A 27,924-nucleotide genomic window follows, 5' to 3' on the forward strand; every position below is an offset into this window, starting at 1 on the left:
GCCCGGCTCCGTCTCTCCGTCCCGCACACGCCGCTGCCGGCCGGTACCGGCGCTCCGGGCCGCGGGGCTCGCCAGCCAATGAGGGCCCGGAGCCCGGCCCTCGCCGCCCGCACGGCCCCGGCTCCGGCCCGGCCCGACCCGCCGCCCGGCGGCCAGGAGGACCCATGCGGCTGCTCCAGGAGCGACTGAGGAGGTGAGCCGGGGGCCGAGCGCCCAGCTCCGGGGGACCCCCAGCGCCACCCCCCGGGCCCGACACCCGCTTACCCCCCCCCCCCAGCACTGCCGGGGTGAGGGAGGCAACGTGGGTTTGTGGGGGCCGGGGCGGTCGGTGGGGCCGGTTGCGGGGGGCCAGGGGTTGTTGGGGGTAAATCCTAGGGCTAGAAAACCGCCCCCTCCCCCCCGGCTGCGTGCAAAGCCCCGCCGTCCTCCCCCAGCCCGCAGGGGCCGCCTTCGCCGCCAGCCGCTGGAGGGCTGCGGGGGTCCCCGAGGAGCAGCCGCCCCTGTCTCCGCTCCCGCCCGGGCCCTGGCCGGGCTCTGCCGGCGGAGCGGGGCGGCGAGGCGCTGCGGTGTGTTTCCAGAGAGGCACCGGCTCGCAGGGAGGGATGAGCGGGGTTTTTTCCCCTCCCTTCTTTGAAGGGGGTGACGATTCCCGCATCCTGCGCTGGTCACGGGTTCCTCGGGGGTTGCCCCGAGCCGGCTCTGTCCCTCCTTGTGCAGGGGCATCTCCCCACACACACACACACACGCGGTGGGGTCTCGGGGGTGGCCGGCTGGCCGCGGGGTGCGGAGCGTGCCGGCTGCGCTGGGATCCAGGTCTGGTGGGTGGCTGCCTTGCTATGCACAGGGTTGGTAGGAGGAGAAGCGGTTGGCTCAAGCAGGAGTGCTGCTGTCTTTTGTATCCTGGTGTGACTGAACCGCAGCCGTGAGTATTGGGGGCTATTTTCAATGCATGCAGGTTTCTTTAGATCTGTATTAGAGAGACTAGGAAGGCGAGGTAATTTTTTTTTTATTGGACCAACTTCTGTTGGTGAGAGAGACCAGCTTTCCAACGACCCAGAGCTCTTCTTTGGGACGCTCAGACCAGAAGAAGAGCTCTCTACGTGGCTCCAAAACTTGCCTCTCTCAACAACAGAAGTTGGTCCCCATAAAGATATTACCTCACCCTCCTTATGCCTTCAATATCCAGGGTCCAGCAGGGCTACAACTCCTCTGCATGCAACAATTAAATGTCCATTAGCTGACACAATTAAAATGCTGGCCTCATTCCTGGTTCTGGTCTCCTCCCTTCCAGAAATTGGTCAGTTCAAATAACAATAGGATCTGGGTACTTACATAAGCATTTGGGTTTTCAGGTGCTTCATTATTCTAGCATCATATACGGTGGTTAAGTTTTGAATGACAATGAGCCTCCCAAGTGAGTAAGACCTCTGGTCTGTTTTCCCCCAAGTAGGTACATCGTACATCTGGGTTTTGCAGAATTAAAACAGCTTTTTTTTAACTAACTTTTGAGCAAGAAAACCAAAAGGCAAAGCTTGAAAGATCAAAGAAATAAAACCTGAAGTAGACATGAGGCAAGAAATTAATTTGAGCTTGATTGGACCTGCTGCCGACATTGCCCATCCCTGCTTTGATATACTTGTTTTGTTCTGCTCCGCAGCTCAGACATGCTGCAGCATTACATGAGTTTCTGCTGTTCTTCCAAGCCCCTCCCCATTATTTCAATCACATTTTGAGCTCTGCCAGCACCTTAACACACTTTTGCTTCACGGTTTCCAGAAATCTGGGGATATTGACTGGCATGTAATATGAACTTTAGATGAGGCCATGGGAAAATATTAAACAGCAGGCTTCTATTTTTATAACGGGAGATTGTGAGGATATTGTGGTTTTAGATTAATTTCCAGCATCCACTTATTTCAAGAAGACTTTATGGGCATGTTATGTTGGTTTAAGAGTTCCTATGACTTGTGAACTGAGTGTTATCTATTAATTTAGTGTTGAATGTGACAAATAGATGCAATCTAATTCTGTACTGATACATGTTTTGAAGCATTCTGAATTCTATTGCCTCTAAAATAAGTCTGTGATTCAATAACATCTCTATGAATAGTTATAAACAGTGATTAATTATTCTTTAAAACAGGATGGTAGTTTTATTTTGTGAAGGGATTGCATTTATTCTCTTTATTCTAGGAAAGGATGGAAGGAAGCAGAAATAAGTGCCTGGTAGGCTACCAATATCAAACTTGATACAGAACAGAAATTTTTTTAATTTAAAAAGTTTACTTAATATCTTTATTTAGAGAAAAATAAAACAATGAATGGAACACTACAAATCAGTTTCTCTCCTCTCTTCCCCCCTCCTCCCCCCCTTCCGGTTATCTGGTGTATCTTTGGTTCCTTACAGCTATTACGTTGGCGTTGGCGTCTAAATGTGGAATTCCATTTAACCCATTCCCACGCCCATGATAGTTTGCTCCTGCCAGTGTGCTTTCTCATACCCTGTCAATCATGGGGTTTTTTTGTTGCCTTTTATTTTTTTAAAAAGGCGATTCAGATCTCCTATTTGGATTTTCCAATTATACAAGAACAGAAGGGTACCAAGTGAAACAAAAAGGCAACACACTTAAAATGGGTAAAAAGAAATACATGAGGTATTTTGCAGTACTTCATCTGTGAAACTAAGTACTGCAAAATATTTTATCTTTGAAAAATTAACAAACTGGACCATTGTGTGAATAACAGAATACACAGTTAATTAACTAAGGTGAGAAACTACAAGGGCTATCACTTCATGTTTCAAAGCTTAAGTTGATAAAGTCAAGAACATATTGTAAAATTGCCAGGTTTCTTATGGATGTTTTTCTTACTACAGTTTTGGGTGTAGCCCATGGTTCGACAGGATATTGAGTACACAATTAGATGGGTTATTGGTCTGATTACAGAAAAAACAAAAACAGCTCTTGAAGTTGTGAAGTTGAGCCTTGGGAACAGCAGTGCTCATACTATCTTTCAAACTCACCATGGTACAGTTGAAAAAAAATAATATAGGACTATTTAATTCTAAATAATTCACCTTTGAAATACAGAACACAATGAAGAGGGCAGATTCAGGGGAAATGAACAAGAATTTACATTAATAACTTTACATGAATTCTGTCCTTTCACTAAACTAATAGGTTGCTCTGCTTTTATTTAAGACTGTTAAATAGTTTAGGCTCAAAATTCAAGTGGTTTAAAAATGCACTCGTGTGTGTGTGTGTATGACAACCTTAAGATGAAGATATTAGTATGAATTACACAAGCCACTTGCCCCCCTCTTTGTTACTTTCCTCATCTGTAAAATGAAGATTCTTGTCCTCATGTGGGGTTCCGCAGTGAAGATGTAAAGCATAGTTTCTCAACCTGTGGTACGTGTACCCCTGCGGGTTCGCGAGACACAGGCAGGGGGTACCCGGGAAAAAACAGAGTGAAGGGGAGGCGGGCGGCAGCAGCCCACTTCCCACCCGGTCACAGCTCCCAGCTGGAAGGCAGGCGGCAGCCACTAGCTTCTGGGGGATGCGGGCAGCAGTCCCCCACTTCCTGCTGGGTCCCAGGTCTCAGGTGGGAGCCCGGTGGCAGCCTCCGGCGTCTCGCGAGCTGGGCTCGCAGCTGGCTGGCAGCCACCCATGCCCCGGCTCCGAGCGGAGGGACAGCCTCCAGTGCTCTGGCTTGAAGATGGGCAGCAGCCGCTTCCCACATCCCCAGATCCCAGCCAGCATGGAAGCCTCCTCTGCCCCAGCTCGGATTGAGTGGCAGTCGCCCACCCCCTGAGCTGGCAGCCAGGTGGCAGCGCCCCCACTCCCTGGCTCAAAGCCCAGTGCCCAGAAAACTTGTTAGTTTCACTGCTCTAGCTGAACAATGAAATTAACAACTATGACAGCCACAGATTTCACCAATTAACCTCTCTCTCTCACTCACACACACACTCACACACACACCCTCTCTCTCTCTCTCTCTTCCTCCTCTCAAATCTATGGCAAAAAAATTTGGCACAACGCTTTATATTCCCAACATTGGCATGCCGCTCAAAGCCTCCTAGCTTTGGCCAACATCACCTTTAGCCCAGGTACATACTTGAGTTGTGCACCCCTGATGTAAAAGTCGTAACCCTACCCACACCAGATCGGACATCTATCCTATCACGGCCTTATATGCTCAGCCCTTCTTCCAATATATGGCTCACATTAGTCTGTCAATATAAAATCCCGTGGAAAATTGAGTGTTGGGGTACTTAGTAAAATTTTCAGAAGTTAGGGGGTACTTGCTTCTTAAAAGTTGAAAAACACTGATGTATAGGACTTGGTTTGCCTTTGGTCCAAGATCATTTTAGTTTGACAAATACTTTATTTTAAAGCTTGGTTCCTTCAAACATATTTTATGCATGTGATAAAGCTTTCACATTTCCTTGATTGACAAAATTGACTGGTAATAGATCTAAGGGAATCTCATGTCAAAATTGATTTTCTTCAGCAGAGCTAACTGGAGGAAGCTGCCCTAGCCTAATCTGCAGTGTCTGTCTCTAATTAGCATTATCAGTCCATTACTTTCATGAACATTAAGGTCTAGTACACCAAGAAACCAAGGAATCCTATGCATCTCTTTCACAATGGGCTGTAAAAAAACTTAAAACAGCAGTTGGGGCTGATTGTGTATACATGATACAAATTCTCTCCTGCAACTCTTTTTTTAAATCAAGGTATTTACTGGTAAATCAAGGTATTTAATAGACCTGAATGACTTGGGCTTGGTTTACACTACAAAGTTAGGTCAATGTAAGCTGCCTGTTTGTGCATGTGTCTACATTTAAATATGTCTCCTACCAATGTAAGCGCCCTGTTACATCTTCCTGAATAGCGTTGAGCTGTGGTCATTGTACTGAGGTCTGGGCAATGTGAGTGTAGATACTGTGTGACCTAAGTCGATCTTAAAACAGTCCGCCAGCAACTGTCCTGCAATGCCTGACCCAGAGCGCTCTGATCACAGTTCTGAATTCCACATCCCAAGGGTCAGCAGACTGAAAGCCACACCCCCTTTAAAAACCCTTCATCATTTTGAAATGCCTCTTCCTGATTGCCCAGGTAGGTGAGCACACCTAGCAGCTTCCCCATGTTGGGTGCAACTGATCATGCTGGCTACACACTCTAGACGTGCTACTGCCTGGAGTAGACAGGAGACATTGGATTTCCTGGGCCCATGGGGAAAATAGACTGTGCAGTATGCAGCAGTCACAGAGACATCAACGTCTACGGGCAGACTGTACAGCAGATGTGGGTGAAGAGGTACAGCAGGGATCAGCAGCAGTGACGGTGAAGGAAGTGTGGCAGGCATACCAGGAGGCCAGCAGTCAATCCAGTGCTGAGCCACAAACCTGCCTCTTTTAAAATGACCTGCATGCCATACTTTGCGGATGCCCCATCAGCACCCCGCAGAGCACTGTGGGTACCTCCCAGGAACTTGAAACACAGATCTCTGCCATGAACAGCCAAGGGGAGGAGGAACAGGAGAATAGGTAATATGCAACTGAGGCGTGCAGCTGTGTCGCAAGCCAAGACCTGTTTGAGACTCCTCCACAGTCCTGGCAGTCAAGCACAGGTGAGCCTGGTGCAGGAGAAGGAATCTTGGGTAAGTATGTGAATGCATTTCCCATTACAATGCTTAAGTGCACTGATGGTGCCCAGCCCCATCTACTGACTTATCATTAATTTACTCATACTAGAAGAGGTAATGGTACAACAAAGAGAGGTAAAGTTATCTGCTTTTCATTCCCCGCTAGAATTAGGCAGGAGGTAGGAAACATGAGGAGCAGTTTATGTACACAGGGATGTCCCTTGAATCCTCCTGAGAGCTCTCGATGAAACTTCCGTGGTGTCTTCTCCCAAAGGTTTCTAGGGATGACAGCCTTATTTCTTCCTTTGTGGTAGGACATAACTTCAGGACATAATAACTTTGGCAGGCATCATTGCAGTTGACAGCTAGCAGCATGCGGGCCTGGGTGGGTTCAAGTGAGCAGCAGCAACTGTGTCTCTGTGCCTTTTGTTACCCTCAGGAGTGAGAGATCAGCTAAAATCACTACTGCCTGTGGAATATAGTGCCAGTATTCAGTGCCATTGCCCTATACTTATATTGTTCCATGCAACCAAACAATTCCCTCCTCATTTCTCGTCCCTCTGTCCTGGCCGGTCATGCTCACTGTGGCTGGGATTGGAGAGTGGTAGTGTGCCCAAGCAGTCTGAATCTGAAGTGTCAATAAGCAAATCACGTTTAAAACTTTGGGACAGCAAGGGAATGGAGTTCTGAAACTAAACTTACCTTTCCGTTCTGACTATACTGACAGTGATACCTCTGTGTGTCCTACACTCCCATGCTCCCTAATGTTCAAGGTGGCATCAGAGGCTGCATCCCTACCCCTGCCACTCCACACTGGGGGATTGTAATGACAACCACAGCTTCACATACACTGACCTGTGGGAGCCATGGTTACTGTAGGTTAGTGTAGGTTACTGTAGCTCAGTGGTTTTCAGTGTGTGGTCTGCAGACCCCTGGGGGTCTGCAAACTGTCTACGATTTCCAAAGTGGTCTGACCTCCATTTGAAATTTTTTTGAGGTCTGCAAATGAGAAAAGACTGAAAACCACTGGTGTAGCTGAAATGCATGTGAATGTTCTTTCCCCTTGTTTAGTTAATTCCTTTAATTTATTTCAGAAGTTTTTGTTGTGTTTTTTTAATTGCATATAATTTCTCTGCATTAGCTGTGATATCCAATAAAATCTATTTTTCAGAACATAATGTATCTTATTCACAACATATGATACATAATGCCTAGCACAACTGAAAGCACTCACTATTTGTTACTGTACAGGGCAACAGAACTCATGGGATCAGTGACAAACACAGTGTAATAATTATAAAGGAACAAGCAGCATTGGAAAATTAATATGTGCATTAATAAAGTAATCGTATAAATGTACAGCAAGCAGCACACAATTCCTAACAGCCCACAAAACTGAAGGGCCAGGTGGAACACAGTCCACCACACCATATTACAGTTGCTGATTATGAAAGTGCTCTTTCAAGGCTTCCCTCAGTGGCATAGCTCTATGTTGAGTTCTTCTAACAGCACTTGCGTCTGATTGTTTTAACACAACAGACAGCTGCTCCATCTCCACCCTAGCAGCAACTTTTTCCCCTTTGCCTCACTGACCGTATGCAAGACACAACAGGCAGCTATCACCATTTGGCTATTTTTCTCAGTGATTCAATCTTGTTAGTAAACCATGCCAGCATCCCTTCAGTCTAACAAAAGCACATTCAACTGTCACTCTACACCTGCTGAATCTTTCCTTGGTGAGGGAGTCAGTGTACAATTTCATGAGCCAGGGAAGCAAGGGGTAACTATTGGCATTTCAACATCACCAATGGTAGTCCACCCGTTGGAACAGAATGTCCTTGCTTGCACCTTTCTGAATAGTCCTGTGTTTGTAAAGATACAAGCATAATTCACCTTCTCTGACCAGCCAACACTTGTTGATGTTGTTGAAGCATCCCCGCTGATCCACCAACACTTGCAAAAACCATAGAAAAGTAGCCCTTTCTGGTGATGCATTCTATGGCACGGTGGTCTGATGCCAAACTAGGGATATATATGAGCCATCTATCACCCCACTGCAGTTTGGGAATCCCATTGCTGTAGATCCATCCACTATGACTTGCATATTACCAAAAGTGTCAGTCCTGCATAGCAGGAGATGATTAATGGCCCTAAACACATGCATGACAGTATCTCCCACTGTGGATTTTCCAATTCCAAAATGATTTCCCACGGACCAGCAGCAATCTGCCATTTGCAAGCTTGCACAGTGTGATTGCCACTTGCTTCTCAATTGTCTGTGCAGCTCGCCAGTGCTGGCAGGTTGGGGTGAGCTTGGGGCACAGATCCAGGAATGTGGCCTTTTGCGACTGAAAGTTCTACAACCACTGCTTGTCATCCCAAACCTGCTTTATGATTCAATCCCACCAGTAAATAGTTGTTTCTCAGGCCCAGCAGCACTCAACCAGCTGTAGGTGCTCTATGATCACCAACAACCACCCTGAGTTGGTTTTTGCTATGTCCCAGAGTAACTTGTCCTCTGTGAAATCATCATGTTGCTCGCTGCTGCGGTTCTTGTGGCTCTGCAAACACCACAGAATTGTGCGTTCTGTGTTTGCAACACTCATGACAATAGTGCAGAGCTCTGTGGGCTCCATGCTTCTGTCAGAGATGGTGGACAAGTGACCAGTGCCACATGGGTTTGTGGGATTTTTACAAAAGGCACAAACATTATGGGACAGAGATGGCATAATGGGATAGAGAAAGTAGCATGATGAGAACTTGACCACTCCCTCCCAGGCACCCCTGCATGACTCATTTCTGCCCCACCATGCATTACTCGAATTTCCCAAAAGATGAACAGTGGTGAATTACACACTGGGCTACCTACCCGGGGTGCACCTCATCATACATCAGCACAAGCACTCCTGGTGAGTGTGTGTAGTGCTGGCACAAGGAACCAAGAGTGCATGTGCACAAACCATATATTAACTATTGGCTTTATGCTGGCGTAACTTGTGTCGACCCAAGTTTGTAGCATAGACCTGCCCTCTGTGCATACCACTTCTGTGCTCTGCACTAACTAGACCTTGTTAGAAATAACCAAACAGGTTGTCCCGGGGGTGGACTGGAGAGACAGAACCCTTTACTGCCTGCTCGTTCCACCTCTATGCCGCGAGTGAGCAACGAGGAGGTTACTTTACAATTCTTGTATCCATAACAGTATGTAAATATGTACATTTCCAGCAAATCCGCATAGGCCCGTATTTGGTTACATTGACACCTATAAAATGAATATTAACAATTACATAATGAATATAATTATACCCACCCTTGTTTGTTTACAGGATTACCATGCAGAGGTCAGGCACATCACCGTAAAACCTATACATTTTACACTAACGTTCTTTGAGGAAAAGGCATGCCAGGGGGAGAAGGAAGATAATACTTTTTTCCCACCAAAAGGCCTTGCACTGAAATAGCGATAGACTTATCCCCTGTGGAGATGGCCAGGAAGGGAGAAGAAGAGAGATAACAGACTCTAACTAAAACTCACACCAAATAACAGAAACAAGGTTTGCCCTTGCCTTGACCCCGTTCCCTGTAATTGAGGCCCAACCACTTGTCCAGCTTTAACTCTTTACTCTCCTACAAGCCTGTTGGGGACTAATTAACAAAACAACCTTAACACTGAAAATACTCTTTCATGTGTCCAGGCAGAGACCTGTAGTGTCATGTAGAAGAAACTGTTTTACAGCCTTATCTGTGTTGGCTGTAATAATGAAAGAACTAGTATATAGTGTTAAGAACATTACATCTTCACTGTTCAAGAGTCTTAAACTGGAGATTATTTACTGGATTGTCTCTTGGTGTAACAGGTAACTGAAACTAACTGGGTTTTCTTGTAAGCTGTTGCTGTGTATCCCCTGGTGATTTTCATCTGTCTGGCATATTCATTATTTTTATATATAGTTTGAGGTCCAATCATTCAGCTTAAGAAAGTTCCTTGTAAGTGTAAATTCCGTAGAGTCAAACTTCTCCAGACCCTAACTTTTAACATATGACCCAGTCTGAATACAGCATGTAAATTTTTCATTTATTCTCACTCTTTTTAAGTCTGAATCCCTCTTGCAACTACAGTACCATCTTCTTTCTTTAAGTGACACATTATCTTTAAAATGAGGTTAGCAGGAAAACAAATATCATCATATTGCAACATTCATGATTTTAGGGAACAAAAAGCAACAGCATTCCCATAGAAGATCTTGTGTGTGATGTTCCCAGCCCTAACTGGATTAGGTCACCTCTAACATGGCATATTGGGTCAGGAAATCAATTCTTCTATCTGTCTCAGTGTCACAATATAGTTTTAACTTTTACATACAGGAATAGTTGTCTGAGCTTATCTTTCACAGTAGATGTCAAAACTACATTCCATTTTTGATGAGTATTTTATCTTTTAAAGTATGTAACCTTTTCTCTCTTTAGCCCTGTTTCTCCCTACACTGAACCAAACTAAATAGCAGAACTTTCTCAACACATAATGAAACTTGCAACAAACTCACAGTTCGAGATTGGATAATTCTGAGCACTTCCCTGGGGCAAAAAATAAAAAAAAAGAAAAAGAAAAACCACATGTGCCGCATTGAAATTGCTGTAGAGCATGGCCTGTCTTACGTGGCCACTCAAGGGACCGACAAACTAGTTGTTTAAGAAATGCAGTCGATCAATGTGGCACATACCTATACTTGGTACCGTTATAGATGCTTATGAATACAAGACAGAAGGTTGCCTAGCAAGTATGTGTCCACATTTCGTTGCACTTTAATGGTAAATGGGGGAGATTCTTGTCATGGAGGGAAGTGGCTGAACTGTGAACAATGTAAAACCATTAAATCTAGATCTTAGATTTAAAAAAAACTAGATTCTCCTTTCCAGTCAGATTCTACTAGATTCTCCTTTCCAGTAGTTGTGCAAATGGTAAATGTTCACTGCAATTGGGCATAAATGTTCGGTGTTCACTGGTGCCTGAATAATCATTACATTGTGTCATGCCTCTATAGGGAACTCAGAAAATGCAACTTTCTGTAGAGATTGTATTTGTTAGTGGACCAGTTTAGGGGGAGAGTTTTATTTTGATATCCTGCTCAATTTATCAGTCCAGTTTGCATGAATAAAAAACAAATTAGCACCTTGAGTATCAATGATAACTTGTTCTGATTGCTGGTTATGAGTGGATCAAAATATGTCACCATTTTCCAGTTCACAAATAGATGTTTAGAACTCTGTTTGGTCAAAAGAATTAACTTCCAAATGCCACAACTTCAGCTGCTCAGATTAGCCTGGTCTGAGGTCACAAGTCAGTAAATGCATGGTAATCAAATAGGACTCCTGACTTAAGAACCTAGCAAGAAAAACAAAGCTTTTGCAATATAAATAGGACTTTCATTACAAAGCAGTTTTGAGCTCTGAATATGTAAGTACTCGGGGGAGGAGGGAGGAAAGAAGCTGTGCATTCATGGTTCTGTTCTGTGCTAAGTACCAATGAAAGCCTATGAGAAACCCATTTGTAACCACTACAAAAATCGGTGTTAACTTTGACATGGAACAGTGTTGTTGTTATTTAAACAAGCCATGGAGAAAACTGAGATCTGATCTGGCATGCAACTACTACTAATTGTAAGAGTCTTGCATGTGTAGGGGATTGGGTCTTCTACAGACTGGGACACAGAAAAAAATCATTTAATGAATTTCTTCATTAGGTCTGCTTTCAATTGTATATTGTACCTGAGAGATTGTTTCTCTTACAGCTATTTTAAACATGTCTTTGCTTATATTGTAAACGTGCTAGCCGGTTGTTTGTATTTCTTCTAAGTTAGACGCTGCTGCATGTGGTAGTCTGTTCTTTTTTCTAAAAATATTCCATGATTATCTGAACAGGTTCATGAACCATCCAGCTCCAGCAAACAGCCGCTATAAACCCACTTGCTATGAACATGCTGCTAACTGTTATACACACGCAGTAAGTAAATTCTTTATTTTACCAGTTGTTTCAGTGAAACCCTTTAGTGTGTTGGAACCCTACATTTCTTTTAGCTTTCAATTTCCTAAATTTATTAATGTTTGCAATTTCTGAAATCAATCTAATGGTGTCCTTCGACTAGCAAGTTGTAGTAAATACAAGATTAGTCAGATGTTGGTGATCAACATATGTTCTGGGAATGTAGAAGGGTCCAAAGAGTCATATTGTGGGGGAAAAAATCATGCAGGTTAAAGGTTTTGAACCATCTATTTTCATTCTGCCCAATAAAAGGGACTGACTAAAGCATTATAAAAATGGATCTCTACTAGGCTAATGATTGTTATATATAAGCCTTTTAGAAGGATTATTTTCAGCACTGGAAGGACAAGGAAGATTTAACAGTTTAAAAACTTTTGAGATTTTTCATACCAGGCTGTGGCATAGGCTATATTTAGGATAGAAATAAAACTGAACAGCTTTGCATTGATTCTTCTCTTTCTAAATTGCTTAGAGAGAAGTCTAGACATTTTTAGAGACACTAATAATTAAGGTGAGTGTAAACTCTAAACAATCCTATATAAATAGTCATGTCTTACAGTGGGGAAAATTTTTTTTAGTGACTTGTTTATTTAGCCAGAAAATGCAGTCTTGGCTCAACTGAAACTATTTGTGAATTTGACATTAATTTGCCAAGTATTTTTGGCAAAAAAATAAATGTTCAGGCTAGATTTAAAAGGGAACTTGAGTGTTGTTAAAACTGCTGGTGGTGGTAGAGCCCCCTTTAATCCTCTAGCCCAGGGTTAGTGCACTCACCCAGGATGTGGGAGGCTCAGGTTCAAGCCACACATTCTGCTTGATTTAGAGCAAGGACTTGAAGTTGGGTCTCCCATTCCCACAGGTGAGTGCACTAACAACTGGGCTATAGGATATTTTGGGGTAGGGGTCTCTCATCTCTCCATTTAAACTGTTCCACTTTGCATACATGTTTAAATATTCATTTGTCCAGAGGAATGTGAGTGACTGTATAGTCTGGGGATTAGGGGATTTATCTGGGAGGAGGGACTCTGGGTTCCAGTCCTTGCTCCAATGGATATTTAACTTATGCATAACTTGACCTTTTTATATACAATGTATTAAATCTAGTATGTGTTATAGATTTGGTATACACTCTTGCATTTTGTTTTAAATTGGGAGGAATTAACTTTCCTGTCCTATATATCAAGAGCAGGATTTAAAGTCAAACCATTAAACTCTTCAAAAAGATTAGCAAAATGCTTTTTAAAAAAAAAATTTGTTTGCCATCTTGCTTGTCCCCCAAGTGTGAAGCCTACTTGACTTCACCAGTTCTTTCATACACCCAGCTCATCTTCAGCATGCTCAAGATAGATCAGAAAATCTTGGTTGGATGGAATGAGCCTTCATTCTTAAAGACCCTTCATTCATATCTTTTTTTCATACTTATATAAATGCACCAATATTAAAGAATGACCAACACATAACCCCATATTGTTGGCCACATTGAAATGCATTGTTCTGGTTTAAAAATAGAAAATTACATTCCTACTTATTTCACTAGCTAAAGTATATACCATTTCCTAACATGGAACATGTATTACCCATAATGCATGCTTGCTTGCTGAAACTCAGGGTCCTAAGGCATGAGCTGACAGAATATTATCAGTCATAAATTATCTTGTAACTTCTCTGCTGTTGCCTCGATTGAGTCCTGTTTACTGTGGCCAGGATGTTGGATTTCAAAATGTCCGGCAGGGTTTGCAGCACTTTTTTGCTTTCATATCTTTTGAAGTAAAAAAGCATGTCACGTACCTACTTCTTAGATGTGGGGTACAGTCCAGCTATGCCGTGTCATTGTTTTGTGCTATGCCACTGTGTAAAAGTAACTGCGACATATCTTTCACTTAGACCTGCAGGCTGCATACCACAAAGTGTGTAAACCCTTAACAACTTCTAGGTATGTATGTTTCAACAAAGCGTGTTCATAAACACCCTTAGCTGAGTGAGGAAAGATAAGTGCGTTGCAATATAATGAAGCTTATTTTATTGACACTTACTGCCTTTCCTCCCCCAGATAAGTCTTAACTTTGAATCCAAACCTCAGAATTTCCCAATTCTGCCCGGAAAACAATGTGGAAAGCTTTCTCCTTATAGCCAGTTACCCTTTATGTGGTCCTTTTGCTGACTGGCTCTTTGGAAATCCAGTAACTCAAGTCGTTGATGCCAGATGACAAATAAAAGATCTGCAGCTAGGCATTAAGTATCCACAGTGTCACTACAACAAAGAGTGCAAGTCAAGGGACTGATCCTCAAGCTGTTATGCGTAACATGAAAAGTAGTCTGTCTCATTTACTTCCCTGTAGTAAGTATCATCATGAATAGTATGCGTTTCTAAGACTGGTCTCAAGTTTTTTCTGTTCAATTACTATTGGTTTTAACATTAGCAAACAACCAAGTAGTTCAGAAATAGCTGGAAATAAACTAAAAAATGTCAGGATACAGAACACTATATTGAACATATGCCAAAAGGATTAAAAACTTAAACTACATGTAGTGTAATAAGATTTTCAAATCACTAGTAATTAGGCAATTTTAAAGTGTTTTCCCCCCCTGAAGCTCAAAAATTAATGAAGCACTAAGTTGTCTTTGGTCTGACTTGTGAGATGTAGCTAACAGATGAATGTAAAAACATGCAAGACTGCTCCTTTTAGCTGTGGGACCAGAAAAGAAACACTTCATATGAGTGAAGCAGGACACATTTACAATAAAATTGGGCTAAGGTAAGCTCCATTTGATGTGGTGTTGGAGGGATCAGTCTGAAATTATCCAATGTACATGGTATTTATATCTGAGTAAAGAGCATGTGCGGTACTACAGTAGACTAAAAACACAGGGTAAACAACTTGTCTTTGCAACAATTTTAAGAGTGTCTTCCCACTTGCTTTCATGTAAGGGGCTGTTCTTTCTGTCTTTCAAAATATGAGTCATGGTCTATACGCCCCAATGCTGCACAGTGCAGCAGGGAGCAAAGGACTGCAAATATTCCCAAAAGAGCAGTGGAGAGTTTGCCAGCTCCTTGGAGGATGGGAGGGAGGCTTCTCAAAGGTGCAGATTGTGAAACGGCTAATGAAGAGAGGACCCCGTTTCTATCCAGCCAATGTTAAGAAGCAGCTGCTTTAGATTCCCTGCTTTTACAGTGTAGCTGGTCTGGAGAAATGTGAAGAAGGTGAGGCAAAGTAGTGTCTATACCACCCTAGTAACTGAGAAATTTGACAGGAAGTTAATACTGTTCTGCTATAGTTTTGACAGAAAACAGCACCTTGGTGTTGCAATATATAAAGTTTTCAGTGGCTGCCGTGCATATAAGTTGTGTGGGTGTCATTTTGTGCTGCAAGGAGCTTATTAGAATTGTGTGGCGGTTGGAACAACATTTCATGAAGAATTTCAAGATTTCTTTTTAAACGTGGCTTCATTCCAAATTAGAACAAAAACTGAACATTTTGAAACTCTGCGAAGGAAACGTCTAAAAAATTTTTTTCAGGTCAATTAATATATTTTGTTTCAATAAAATTGAAACTTTTCATTTTGATTGTGAATTCTTATTTTGTATTCTTATAGGAGATGATACCAAATTTAAAAACTTCCAAATGGAAAGTTGTTTCAAAATAATAAATCAAAATATTTTATTCTGAAAATGTCAAAATAGAATGTTCTGACATTGTTAAACATTTTTTCTGGTTTTAATTGCAAAAGGAAATTCCAGTGAAATGACCAGACTTCACAAAGTGTCAAGATTTCAACAGATCTGCATATTCCGATGGCAATATGATTGTATCAAAACTTCTCCAGCCAGCTCTAGGGATGACTATTTCTGCATCATTCATTCTGTTATGGGCCCTAATTAAAGTTGCTGTTATGTGTAGTAATAGCAAAGTGCTATTGACTTTCCCCAGTATATTTGCCATCTTTCAGTTCCTTCAGCGGATGTTCCTACCAGCAGTTATGGTGACTTTTTCATAACTGATGACTGAGATTTTTCGAAGAGCCCTAACAGAATTCGGTGCCTAAATCCCAGCTAATTTCAATGGACATTCAGCACCTTATTCAGCAGGCTCATTTGAAAATTCAGGCTCATAAAAATAAGCTAGATAAGTTGTTAAGGCACCTTAACACCTTCCTGTCCTTTCCTTAATAGAAAGTAAAGCAAATCACTGTTTCAGACTAGATTCTCAAATTTATTGTAAAATCTCTTATGTAAAATTGGAAGAACGAGGCAGCAATTCTTCAAAATCTCCTCTAAAACACACTGTCCCATCCCTCACCCCAATTTGCCACACCAAAGCTCACTGCCCACTCCACTTCCTCTAATTCAGCAAGCACACTTCAGCTAAGGTGCTCAAAGTAATTGCTAACCGTGAACTACGAAATAGAATACTTTCTAAATTGATTTTTCTTTATCTTAATGCTGATTTTTGTTTCAGTCGGGCTATTTATAAATTGGTGGATTAGGAACACTGAATTAGCACCCTGGTACAGTTTCTCCTGTTGGTATAGTTTTGCTTACACAGTGAACAAAGTGTAAATTTCAGCACATTTTAATACCAAAAAGAGGCTATTGTCTGGCAGTTTAGCATTGCTAAATTATATGATAGTGACACAGCATTTCTATGATTCTCTTTCAAAATCGATCCATTCCCTTGCTTTGTCAGTAAATATCAAGCCTAAAGGTACCGTCAGAGCTTCCCCCCGCTGAAACCTGGCGCTGTGTTAAACAGATGTATGTGTTCTTGTAGCATAGCTTTTGAAGTTTTAAATTTCTAAAAGATCCACTCTAGGAATTATTTTGGGGAAGTTCTATGGCGTGTGTTATAGATGGTCCCTTCTGGCCTTGAAATCTATGTATCGATGAGAAGATTGAGTGGAAAAACTTGTGATTCTTATCACTGTTCTATGCCTAAAACTGTACCTTGCTTTATAAAAGATGGATGAGAAATCCATTTTTATGTGCATACCTCTTATTTTTTTATTAGAACCGATATTGTGTCTAGTGTCATTAGTGTAGTAAAGAATTCTGTTTGCCAGTAGGTAAGCAGATGACAGAATTTTACTTGTGGTCTAACATAAAATGGCTAGATTAAAAGCAAACACCCTAGAAGAAATAAAACACCTTTTTGTTTAGTTAACAGTTCTCATGATACACTTAACTACATATAGGTAAACCATGCTCTTTTCCAAATGAAACACTTAGAAGACAAGAGAAATCCTAGAGTGTCTAGTTCTTCCACTGCAGGAGTGGAATTTTTTTATTTGGATCTAAGCATAAAAGCCAGAAACAAAATGGTTTGTAGCTGTATTCATCCTTTAAAGGCATGAAGGAGAAGATGGTTAAACAAACTGATTTGTTTCACCCTGCTATAACTTGAAGTGTGGTGGTCACTATAAAAGTTACAACTTCACACACACAAAAATATCTGGTATCTTAAATGCACTGTCTCTATTTTACTTTGTAATGGTGATCACAGTGCTTAAGTTGTCTTATGACTTATATACCTGTAGGCTCAAGTATTTTTTGGATTCCATTAAATCTGAGGATGAAGGGAAGGGAAGGGAAGGGAGGAGACTAAATTGCATTCAATATGAACTTCAAAATAAAAGGAAAACATGTCTAATGCATTGGTCCGTGTGCTGTGGTACTAACTGTGTAGTACTGTAACATATTTTTACAGCTATGCAGTTAGCTTACGTTTACTAATTTTTTGTAAGAGGGCATTGAGATCTGTGGATGGAAGGCAAAGGTATTCTAGAAATACACTCAGAGAATACAACAATTGCATCTAAGGATCCAGTATGTGCATTTGTATTTTCATCTCGTTTTTGAAACAGGCGGTAGTTCTGTGCTTTTAAATTTGTTTGTGAATTCTGTTCTTCAAGTTACAAACTGTTTTTGAATCCACAGTGAAGACTTTTCTTGAATGATCTGTATTGTAGCCATGTTCAGAATTTCCATTTATGCTGCAGGGAGTTTTGCATGTGGAGAAAGTACAGTATATCTACAGAGGAAATCAAAGGAAAAACTTTGCATCTTGTAATTCTGTCTTGCATAACAGACTTTTATAAAGGTGAACATTGTCAAATTCCAGGATGCAATGTTTACCATGAAAGACTTGTGTTTTCCCTCTTTGGGCTGTACCCATACTTTCATTGGTTAAATTCATATTTCATTTTTTTTCAATAAAGCCTCTGAAAAATATATAGTCAGGACCAGTAGAATACTTCTCTTGGTTACAAAAAAACTGCTGTGTTCAAAATATTTTCTGATGTGTAATTTCCTTAGTTTGAAGGGACAGGTTGAAATGTTTCTTATGACCTAAGCAGACCCCATCAGAGCACTTTCTATCTCTTTTTACCGATTTGTCAGATATACAAACAGCAACACAAATATTAAAATAGCAGATGACAAGTATGTTTTTAATATGCTGTAATTCAATCTAAAATGAAGTGGCTCATTTTAAATTTTCTTCAGTATAATTATATGAAATACACACAACCACTTTTTTTAGGATTTCATGTAGCATATTTTTACTACTAAGACTTAAAAATAACTCAGGTATGCAGAATGCTACTTCAAGCCTAAAAGTAATAGAAGTTATATTTTGTGATATGAATTGAGGATTATTTTCTAAATGTTATTCTGCAGTGGTCTTGTAACAGATCCATGTTCTTTTATTAAGAGTACAGAAAAACACTTTTAAAATACTCAGTATATACATGAAAAACTTCCTCCTGCTGCTTAGTTAGGCCTGTCGACACAGACTTTTGTGTCACTGTAACTATTTTGGCTAGGAGGTGGGATTTTAGTGAAATAGTTATGCTGGTAAAACCCGCCATATGGACACAATTGTACCAAAATAAAGGTGCCTTATGCTAGTATAGATTATTCCCATTCCTGTCAGGAAGAAGTTATACTGGTATAAATCTTCATCCACACTAGGAGGGTGGTGTTCTACTTTCACTATATCAATATAGTTAAAGTGGTACAACTTGTATATAGACAGTCTCTGAATCCCCAGTTCAGCAAAGCACTTGCCTAAATTCTGTTGACTTCAGGGGGACTTAAGTACCTGGTTGAGTGCTTTTCTAAACTGGGATTTGAGTTTCCTTTGATTTCTGTTGCTCAGCCTTTATACTAAAGAGATAACTTTTGCTCATGGATGCATGCATTGGGTGGGATGCTCTCTAAGCCTCTAGTGGGAACTGTGCATGCTTCTGAAGGCCGAAGTTGTCCCTCAGTTTGCATTACTTCCAGCTAGGTAAAAATACCATATCAAGTTTTAACTTGAAATTGGTTGGGCATGGCAAGGCAGTTGTGGACACCAAAGATCTGCTTCAATATCTTTGTATTTAAGTAGCCTAAGTGAAGAGTTGTGCTGAGTGTCTGTTTCCATGGTGCTTTATTATGACAAAAGAGGCTAATGATTAATCCCAAACACTAGTGTGAGGAAGAGTTAGAATTGATATATAAACCTATAAGTGGTAACCTGTGAAATATTTAGACATCAGTCATATTAGGTTTTGTGTTCTTTTAGGAAGCTGCCGTCAGACAGTGACAACAGACAGCTAAACAGTGGATTTACCCAGCGGAGAGCAGGTTGTGGGAAGATGGACAGGCACACACTTAGCATATTTTCTATTGCCATAACTAGTTACAATTACGTCTGTTTGCTGTTGCTTGCGTATTGTGACCAGAGAGAACCATAGTTCAGGAATGCATGGGGTGATGCTGCACAGTGGCTGGGGATAGAGAATAACATCAATGTTCTTATTGTTGTTTCCTTAGTTCCTCATTGTTCCAGCCATTGTGGGTAGTGCCCTCCTCCACCGGCTCTCTGATGATCGATGGGAAAAGATAACAGCATGGATATACGGCATGGGCCTCTGTGCACTCTTCATTGTTTCAACAGTGTTTCACATAGTTTCCTGGAAAAAGAGTCACTTAAGGTACCATCAGAACACTCACTATCCATCATATTTTTCATGCTGCTTCTGAAGTGGTCAGGTTTAATTACCCTGCGTAAGCAGACCAAGAAACACTTTTTTCCACTTTTGCAAAGCATTGTGAGGGTACCTTGTGTGCTGTGTAATAGATACATCAGGAAATCTTGATTCTGTCGCTGCAGACAGTTTGCATGCAAGTTTGGATCGCTAAAGTAACAGCATACTCTCTTTGCTGGGAAGAATTACTTATGACAGAGAAAACTAGGTGCATCATTTAAAGCAGTGGTTCTCAACCAGGGGTACGTGTACCCCTGAGCGTACGCAGAGGTCTTCCAGGGTGTACATCAACTCATCTAGATACATCTGCCTAGTCTCACAACAGATTACAGGAATAGAGTCAATGTGAATAAAAACGTAATTGTTGCTATTGCTTCACTGCCTCCTAGAATGACAAGGCTCACAAGTGAAAAATAAGTGCAAGTATAATATGTATAGTCCAATCTATTTATTTCATAAATATGTGGTAAAAAGGAGAAAGTAATCACATTTTCAGAAACAATGTGCTGTGACACTTTTGTATTTTTATGTCTGATTTTGTAAGCAAATAGTAGTTTTTTACTTGGGGTACAGAAGACAAATCAAACTCCTGAAAGGGGTACAGTGATCTGGAAAGGTTGAGAACCACTGATTTAAAGAACATAGAATACTGCACCAAGTGTAGCTTTTTTGTCACATTTCTATATGCCTGCACTCCATATTCAAATATGAGTTGACTTCTATGAAGACAAAACACCAAGACTTACTAGGACACTGAACCAAAAATAAATTAGTCTTCTGTTAATCTTACATCTAGCAGTAGTTCTCATCACTTTCTATAAGGAGAACATACTGAATCATTAGCATGTTCCTGATTGTCTTATTAAAATAATAGCCTATAATGCCTTCCCATCAGAAGATTCTGAATCACTTTTTTAACTATATATGTACAGAATCTTTGCCACCTCTGATTTCAAATATGGCAGTTCTTCAATAGGACAGAGCAACACCACAAAACCATACAATTTATGCTGGCTTTAACTGTAGCAGTTAATGGATGTCACAAGCAAATTCAGCATTATTTTGTAGAAAAAACTGCTAGATCAAATGCGAGGTGGATTTAATCTCAATACATGTGAAATGTGAGTGCTGGCTGGATGTTTGACATTCTACCATAAATTGAGGTTGTCCCAGAACCTGCCAAGTGGCTTACATTTTAATACACAGTTGACCAGATGAAGGTCCTATTTCAAAGCTAGTCTCTAATAGCAGAACTAGGGCCAGATTCTTAGTCCTGTTATGACTCCTCTGGGGCCACAAAGCCTTTAAAGTCTTAAACAGCCTCTTTAAGGATTTCCCCTGCATAGTGCCTGTCATTGGCTAGTGTAGAGCTGGTGTAGCAGCTCTATGCTATATCGTCTTAGCATGCGGGCCTGGCTGGGGAGAAGACATAACTGGAACACTGCTGTGCCCTTGGTAGCCTGAGCCAACTGGACCCAGTGTAGATCAGCCTGAAGGCTACTCTAGACTGGAGGCTAAGCCAGCACTGAAATGGGGGAGCACAGTTTAGCCAGGCTAGAGTACTTGGTCTCTACTCTAGTGTCTCCAAGTCTTGAAAGACCCATAAATGCCTCAGGAAGTTTTACTATAAATAAAAGCAATTAAAATTTGACAGACTTTCATGTTGAAGACACTAAGATCTAGTGATTTTTCTTGGCAGAGAGGAATCAAGAAGTTTTTCCAAAACCTGTGTTTTAGTGGCTTGTTCTCTCTTTGTTAGGACAATGGAGCATTGTTTTCACATGTGTGACAGAATGGTGATCTATGTCTTTATTGCAGCATCATATGCACCATGGTAAGAAATCAAATGTATATTTTCAAACTTCCTACACTGTTTTATCAATGTGATTTCCAAATAACTTTTAAAGGCTTTGGGAAGTGGTTGATTGATGACATTATTGAACTGGGTAATGGCATATGCCATAATCCTCTGGGATTTAACTAGGCTGCCTCCACCCTCTTTTGTATTTCAAGAGGAACAAACATTTTTTGTCACTTTCTTTGTATTTTAGCACAAATTCTTAGAAATTATGGGCCTTACCCTGCATTCCTGCTCATCCAAAATTCAAACTGACGTCAGTGGGTCATCAGGTTATGTAAGGAATGTAACTGGGACCCTGATTTTTACTTTAGGTTTTAAACATTTGGACTGAAAAACTAAGGGAATTAGCTTACACTGACACTACTTTCAAATGAGAGCTTGCTAAATTATCCAAGTACTGCAGTTGTCTTTTTCTTTATTCTGCTGTCATAAGCCGAATGCTCTACTTCAGCTTAGACTTGTAGTTGTCCTGAAAAAAGGGGGTGGTTGAAAGAGATTTGGAAGTAGAAAAAAGTGCTCTCACTTCCTCACATGCACCTCAGCAGACCTGGACACTACTTTAGTTTTGGTTCTCAAATAAGTTTTCTTATCGGTAAATGAGCTAAAGGCTTTTGCCTCTCCATGAAGTCCCAAGTTTTTTTCCCTTCCAATTATTTAAACAAACTGTAGCCCATGTTGTTTTAAAATAAATAAAAATCTTTGTATGTCAGTAAGTTCAGTTCATTCATCACTTCTGTTACCTATTGTAATCTTCACACTTTTCAGGTTAAATCTTCGTGAGCTTGGACCTCTGGCATCTCATATGCGTTGGTTTATCTGGCTAATGGCAGCTGGAGGAACCATTTATGTATTTCTCTACCATGAAAAGTAAGAATTCTAATTTGCATTAAACTGTAAACTGCATTTGAACTTGCTACTTTTTAAATATTCCAATAATAAAATGTTAGGTCGTCTTGCATATTGACCTAAGAACTTCAAAATAGCAGAAATACATAAATAGAAGGATGCAAGCTTATATCTTGTCATCAGATATCTGTATCCACTTTATCGCATATAAATTTATAGTAACTTATATATCACATTTAAAACAAATATTATAAATACTAAATGCTCTTAAATGTCTTATGTGGAAAATTAAAACACAGCCCAATAAATACTTAAATCTCGCTGGTGAAAAGGAGGCAAGGAGAGGGGGAGTATCTTTCTTTCGTTCATTCAGTAGTTTGTTTGTGCTGTCCTATTAAATCTGTTGATGGTGGTTAAGGGAAGTATCTATCTAGATGTCTTCATTGCTTCCATATTATATGTTGCTAGTTAATTGATACAACATTCCATGTAGCATTATATTGCACATGGAAACTTCTACAATGCCCCTATTGAACTATTTAAAAAGATCAGTCTATTTTATTTACTCTGCTGTTTTCTTGAGCCTATATGACTGCCTCTCATTGAGTACCCCATTCCCAAGGGGCAAGCGACTAATCTTCATAGATCTTTCCCCAGCTAGTAAGGAAGAAGTATGTATTGACCCAGTCGGTGGGAGACTTAAAGTGATAGTTACAAGTATATCTCAAAAATATGGAGAAAATGTTATATATTTAGCCATATATAGAAAGTTTGTTGGCAATGTTTCTAGCATATTGTCATCCTCTTTTCCTTAATTAGAAAAATATCAGCCTTCTGTTATGTAAAACCTCAATGTTATCTATCTGTATACAAAGTCTTTAGGTGGTTGATGGGCATTTGCTAATTTAAAAAGTCATACATTAGCTGTTTTGTCTTTAAGGAAATATTAAATGTGCATTAAAAATTCATCTTGTACCTTTCCTTAAAAATTATTCCCTTAGGTATAAGATTGTTGAACTCCTTTTCTATTTAGCAATGGGATTTTCTCCTGCTCTGGTAGTGACATCCATGGTAAGGAAAATGCTGTTAATGTAATAAATACATTACCTTTTCTTTCATAAGTAGTTTAAAAGGGAGTTCCAGTGAAGTTCCATTTTGTCTGTATAGCTGTTAATTTCAGTCCAACACACTGTTATAAATGCTAGTTGCAGAAGCACTGAAAGTATTTAGCCATTTGTTTTGGCTTATAGTTTAAGGACCATTAAACCCAATGAAATTCCACCTTTTATGCAGTATCAGTTTCTTTTTGAAATAAGCTTAAAAGAATCATGTAGGTATAGTACTTCTATTTCACTAGAGCCAGAAAGAATCAAATAGTGCATTTCAGTTCCATACATCCAAACATCATATATTTCAAAGCAGTGTGTTTGACTTTTAATATTTATGACTCTGTTTAATGCTTGCTTGCTTGCCCCTTGGAAATTCAGAAGGAAGCTTTTAATTTAGAAGTGTGACATAGGACTCCCTGTAGTATACTGTGCTTCCTCTTTGGCTTATTTACTAGCTGTCTTGTAAGTTTGTCAAGTTTTTCCCTTGTTCTGGCTCAAGATCTAGAAATAGTTTACGTCTTCCCCCTTTTAAAAACTGGCCTTAGAAGAAGGCTGGAGAATTGTCTGACTCTTCCCATTAAAGGCATCTCCAGATTCATGGATGTGATGTGTTAAAAATTGAACCACAGGTGTAACTACTCTAGTGAACAACCTCTAGTGAACTAATTATCTTCTCTACAATAATTTATTATTTAGTGAACGTTATCCCATGCTATTGGGAAATGTATTTTTTTTTAAAATCATAACATGCTTCTAGTCTATTCAGTATAGCTTAAAAAATTATCAAAATAGCCCACTCTAAGATGGAGTGTCTTGACAAAATGTAATAGACGCAATAGTCGAAGCATATATAGAATTGCTCATCAACTTTTTGCTGCATGCATAACTATAATCACTGTTTCTGCAGCAAACCTTAATACAAATCCATAAATGTGTGCCTTCAAATTCTGTCCTCTCTCTCAAATACTTGAGAGGAAAGATGAGTTTTGCTATTTGTCCGGGAGGTTATAAATGGGATGTGGTGGCTAGCTTCACATTTATTAATATAAGCAATTATAGATGTATTTTCTGGTAGTGTCAGCTTTTTGTAGATGTGGGTGATAACTAAAACTTCACTTGTAGTTTGATTTAATTAGTTTAGAGTTGAATGTTCTTAACTCATGGAGATAAACTACATACAGTCTTGTATTTTTGCCCTTTACATCCATATACTTCTGTGTTTTGTGGTCTCCCATGTGCGTATTCCACCACGCTCAACTGTGTAGAATGTAAGACCTGCTCAACTCTGATCATGACACCCAATACTGCTTTGATAATAGTGACACAAAAATCGAGAATGGCCAGTATATTGTAAAATATTTAAGTACGTTATAGCTTGTTGTTCAAACTGCTAGAATTTTGAAGTGGATCTGAAAGAAAATTAGAACAGCAAAAACGGTGACTTTCTAATTTTATACATGCAGGATAACATTTTACAATGATCAAAACCCCCACACAATGTTCAAACAAGCTGAGTCTGAAACTCCGAACTGAACTGTAAGCCTCTAGGATTGGCTGCCCTGTTCTGTTCATATTAGCTGCCACATGAAAAGGTTTAGAAACTCACCGTAATTAGGATCAATATACTACATAGTCTAAAGTGATCTCAGGATAATATTGTCTGGTCTTTTAAATATCATTAACTAAGTCATGTCCTGCCCCCATCCCCCGCTCAATAACAAGTTCTGGAGACTTATTAACTTTCTGTTCCAGTTTTAATTTCTGAAGGCTTACATTTTTCTGTCTCCTTGTTAATTAACAGAACAACACTGATGGACTTCAAGAAGTTGCCTGGGGAGGCTTAATTTATTGCATGGGAGTGGTGTTCTTCAAGAGTGATGGAATCATTCCATTTGCCCATGCCATCTGGCACATGTTTGTAGCCACAGCAGCTGCAGTTCATTACTATGCCATTTGGAAGTACCTTTACAGAAGCCCTGCAGACATAATCCGTCATTTATGATTAAAAAAAGAAACCTGCACTAGGCCGCCATAACAGTATTATTTGATGTAAGGAATTCTGGGGAAGTGAAAAATTGCACAGGAAAAACTGCACTGACGTAGATAGTTCTCTGAATACATTTACTGTGAACGGTTGATACATAATGCGTCCTAGAATTTCCCTTCATACCGCAAGTACTGTAAATAACCAAGGCACTATGGTACAGTACTAATAGTCCATTCCACATTAGTAGAACTGGGTTCCTGATGTTTACTAACCTGAATTTTTGTATTCTAAATTAATTTTGCAATTTTTACTATATGAATTTTTCTAAAATAGTGATTTAAATTGTGCAAGTCAATGCAATAGCAAAGACATGACTTCTTTCCTTTTAAAACTGGTTTCTACCATTTTTCAACTAGCCATTTAATAAACACAAATCATGGATGGATAGATCTAGTTTTACCACCCGTCATCTTGGCATAATATGACTTTTATAGAAATTTTAAATTGTGTTTTTGTAAATTTTAAAAGAACATTTACTGAAATGAAAACATGCATCTGTCATCTATGCAGTTATTCGTATTGCAAACTCTTGCAAGAAACAGCTACATTCCACATACTGTACTGACAAACAAACATTATACCTCGTCCAAAAGTTTTATTACAAGTGTCGTTGTAACTAGGAGTTTTAAAAATGATGAATTTCACAAATGTGGTTCTGCCAAGGTTGAATGTGAAAACATGCTGATCACGCTAGTACATTTCGTTAGGACTTGTCTCCATGGTGATGTAATGCAGATTACAGGGTGTTATTTCTAAAGTGCACTAATGTGCTGCCTATTCATTGGTCCATGTAGACTCAGATGGTGCACACAAAAGACTCCCTTGTACACTTTAACATGACACTGTTTCAAATAGCACTATGTTAAAGTGCACTAGGGCGCCTTCGGTGCACACCAGCAGCATCTATGTCAACCAATTAATGTACAGCATACCCCCATAATCCACATTATTATACCATGTAGACAAACCCTTAGTCTGGTTAATCAATGAAAGAGACCAAGTGTTTCAGACAAGTAGCTAATACTAGTCATACATTTAAGATCCCTCTGCACATGCCATCTATAGAGACAGTTGAATAGATGAAAGCAGACTTTTTGAAACTTAGCAGTATCAGTGCAGGTGGCCAGCTGTTAAATATCTCAGCATCCAAATTACAATGAGGAAGCATCAGTAATTGTCAAGAAGAGTTAACATATATTGGTGCTGAATCAGGAAGGCCGGGATATTTAAAAGGATCTCAGTGGAGTTGGGCACCAGCAACCACTGGCTTTGAATGAGCGTTGCATGTCTAACTCCTTTAGTCTCCTTCAAAATCCCAGCCAAAACTGGTATATACAATTGTTGATAACTTAAAGTATTTTATGGTTACTGGTTCATCACACACATGGCCTTTCAGGGAAGGAAGCTTGAAGAACTTGAAACAATATCTCTTATCAATTTGGGACCTTACAAAGAGCAAAATGGGCTTAACGTATTGCAATTTTCTGTACAGGAAAACAAAACGTGGTGGCAAATCATGATTGTAGAACATGTGCATTAAATAACTAGATGTAGAAGCGTCACTGTAATGCTGTTTGTCCAGTTATTGTATCCTGTCCCACGACATTATCAATGTCTTATATTAAGATTGACTTGATCCTTTTTTCTAATTTACTCAGTTTTTCATGTCTGTTTTAAAAACTAAAAAACAAACAGAATATGTTGCCTTTTTCGGATTTTGTTATGGGTATTGCCTGTGTTCAAACAATAGACTAGTACAATAGGGATGTTTTTCAAGGTACTATTTAATATTTCATCTGGACTTGCCAGTGGGTTGTTGGCATATTGTAGAATCTACGTTTCTATAAAATTTCCAGGAAGGGATCCTTTTTTTTTTTTTTTTTTTAATTTTTAAATCAAGGCATGGAAATGAGTTGCCATACAGTATTAGCTGGTGACTGAAAAACTACACCACTACAGCACCCTAGTTAACTGTCTGAAAAGCAAAAATGGAACATCTGGGCAGACAATCCCTAGAATGACAGTTGTGAACATCTGGATGCCTGTTTTTTTAAACGTCTGTTTTAATGTTTTCACTTTTTGTGGGTTCATCTATTGTGTTCAAACGCAGTACTGTTAAAACCACTAAACTCTGTGTACAAGTGTGCTTTTAGTAAAAAATGAAATTTTAGCTTGGATATGTTCCATTATCTTTTAAGTTAATTTTCATGGCCAGTTTTTTTGGAGTGTTTAAAAGTGAAAATTGTTTTTAAAATTTGAACTCGCCAAAAATACTTTGAATTACTGTATTCTAGTCTCTCTGAATTTGAATGTACTAGACTAAAAAATAAACATTTTGTGAATT

General features: G+C 39.9%; 1 protein-coding gene across 1 annotated transcript; it reads left to right on the forward strand.

Annotated features, from left to right (window-relative positions):
* Positions 1–27,924, forward strand: MMD (monocyte to macrophage differentiation associated). Its single transcript, XM_067547421.1, has 7 exons — positions 1–193; positions 11,569–11,650; positions 19,503–19,663; positions 21,477–21,551; positions 22,344–22,445; positions 23,426–23,495; positions 25,335–27,924. Exons 1-7 carry the CDS (start codon positions 165–167, stop codon positions 25,533–25,535), a joined length of 720 nt encoding a protein of 239 aa, XP_067403522.1. The 5' UTR covers positions 1–164; the 3' UTR covers positions 25,536–27,924.

The sequence above is a fragment of the Emydura macquarii genome, unplaced genomic scaffold (assembly GCF_026122565.2).
Source record: "Emydura macquarii macquarii isolate MOO-44397 ecotype Brisbane River unplaced genomic scaffold, CSIRO-AGI_Emac_v2 contig_1230, whole genome shotgun sequence".
Lineage (NCBI taxonomy): Eukaryota > Metazoa > Chordata > Testudines > Chelidae > Emydura > Emydura macquarii.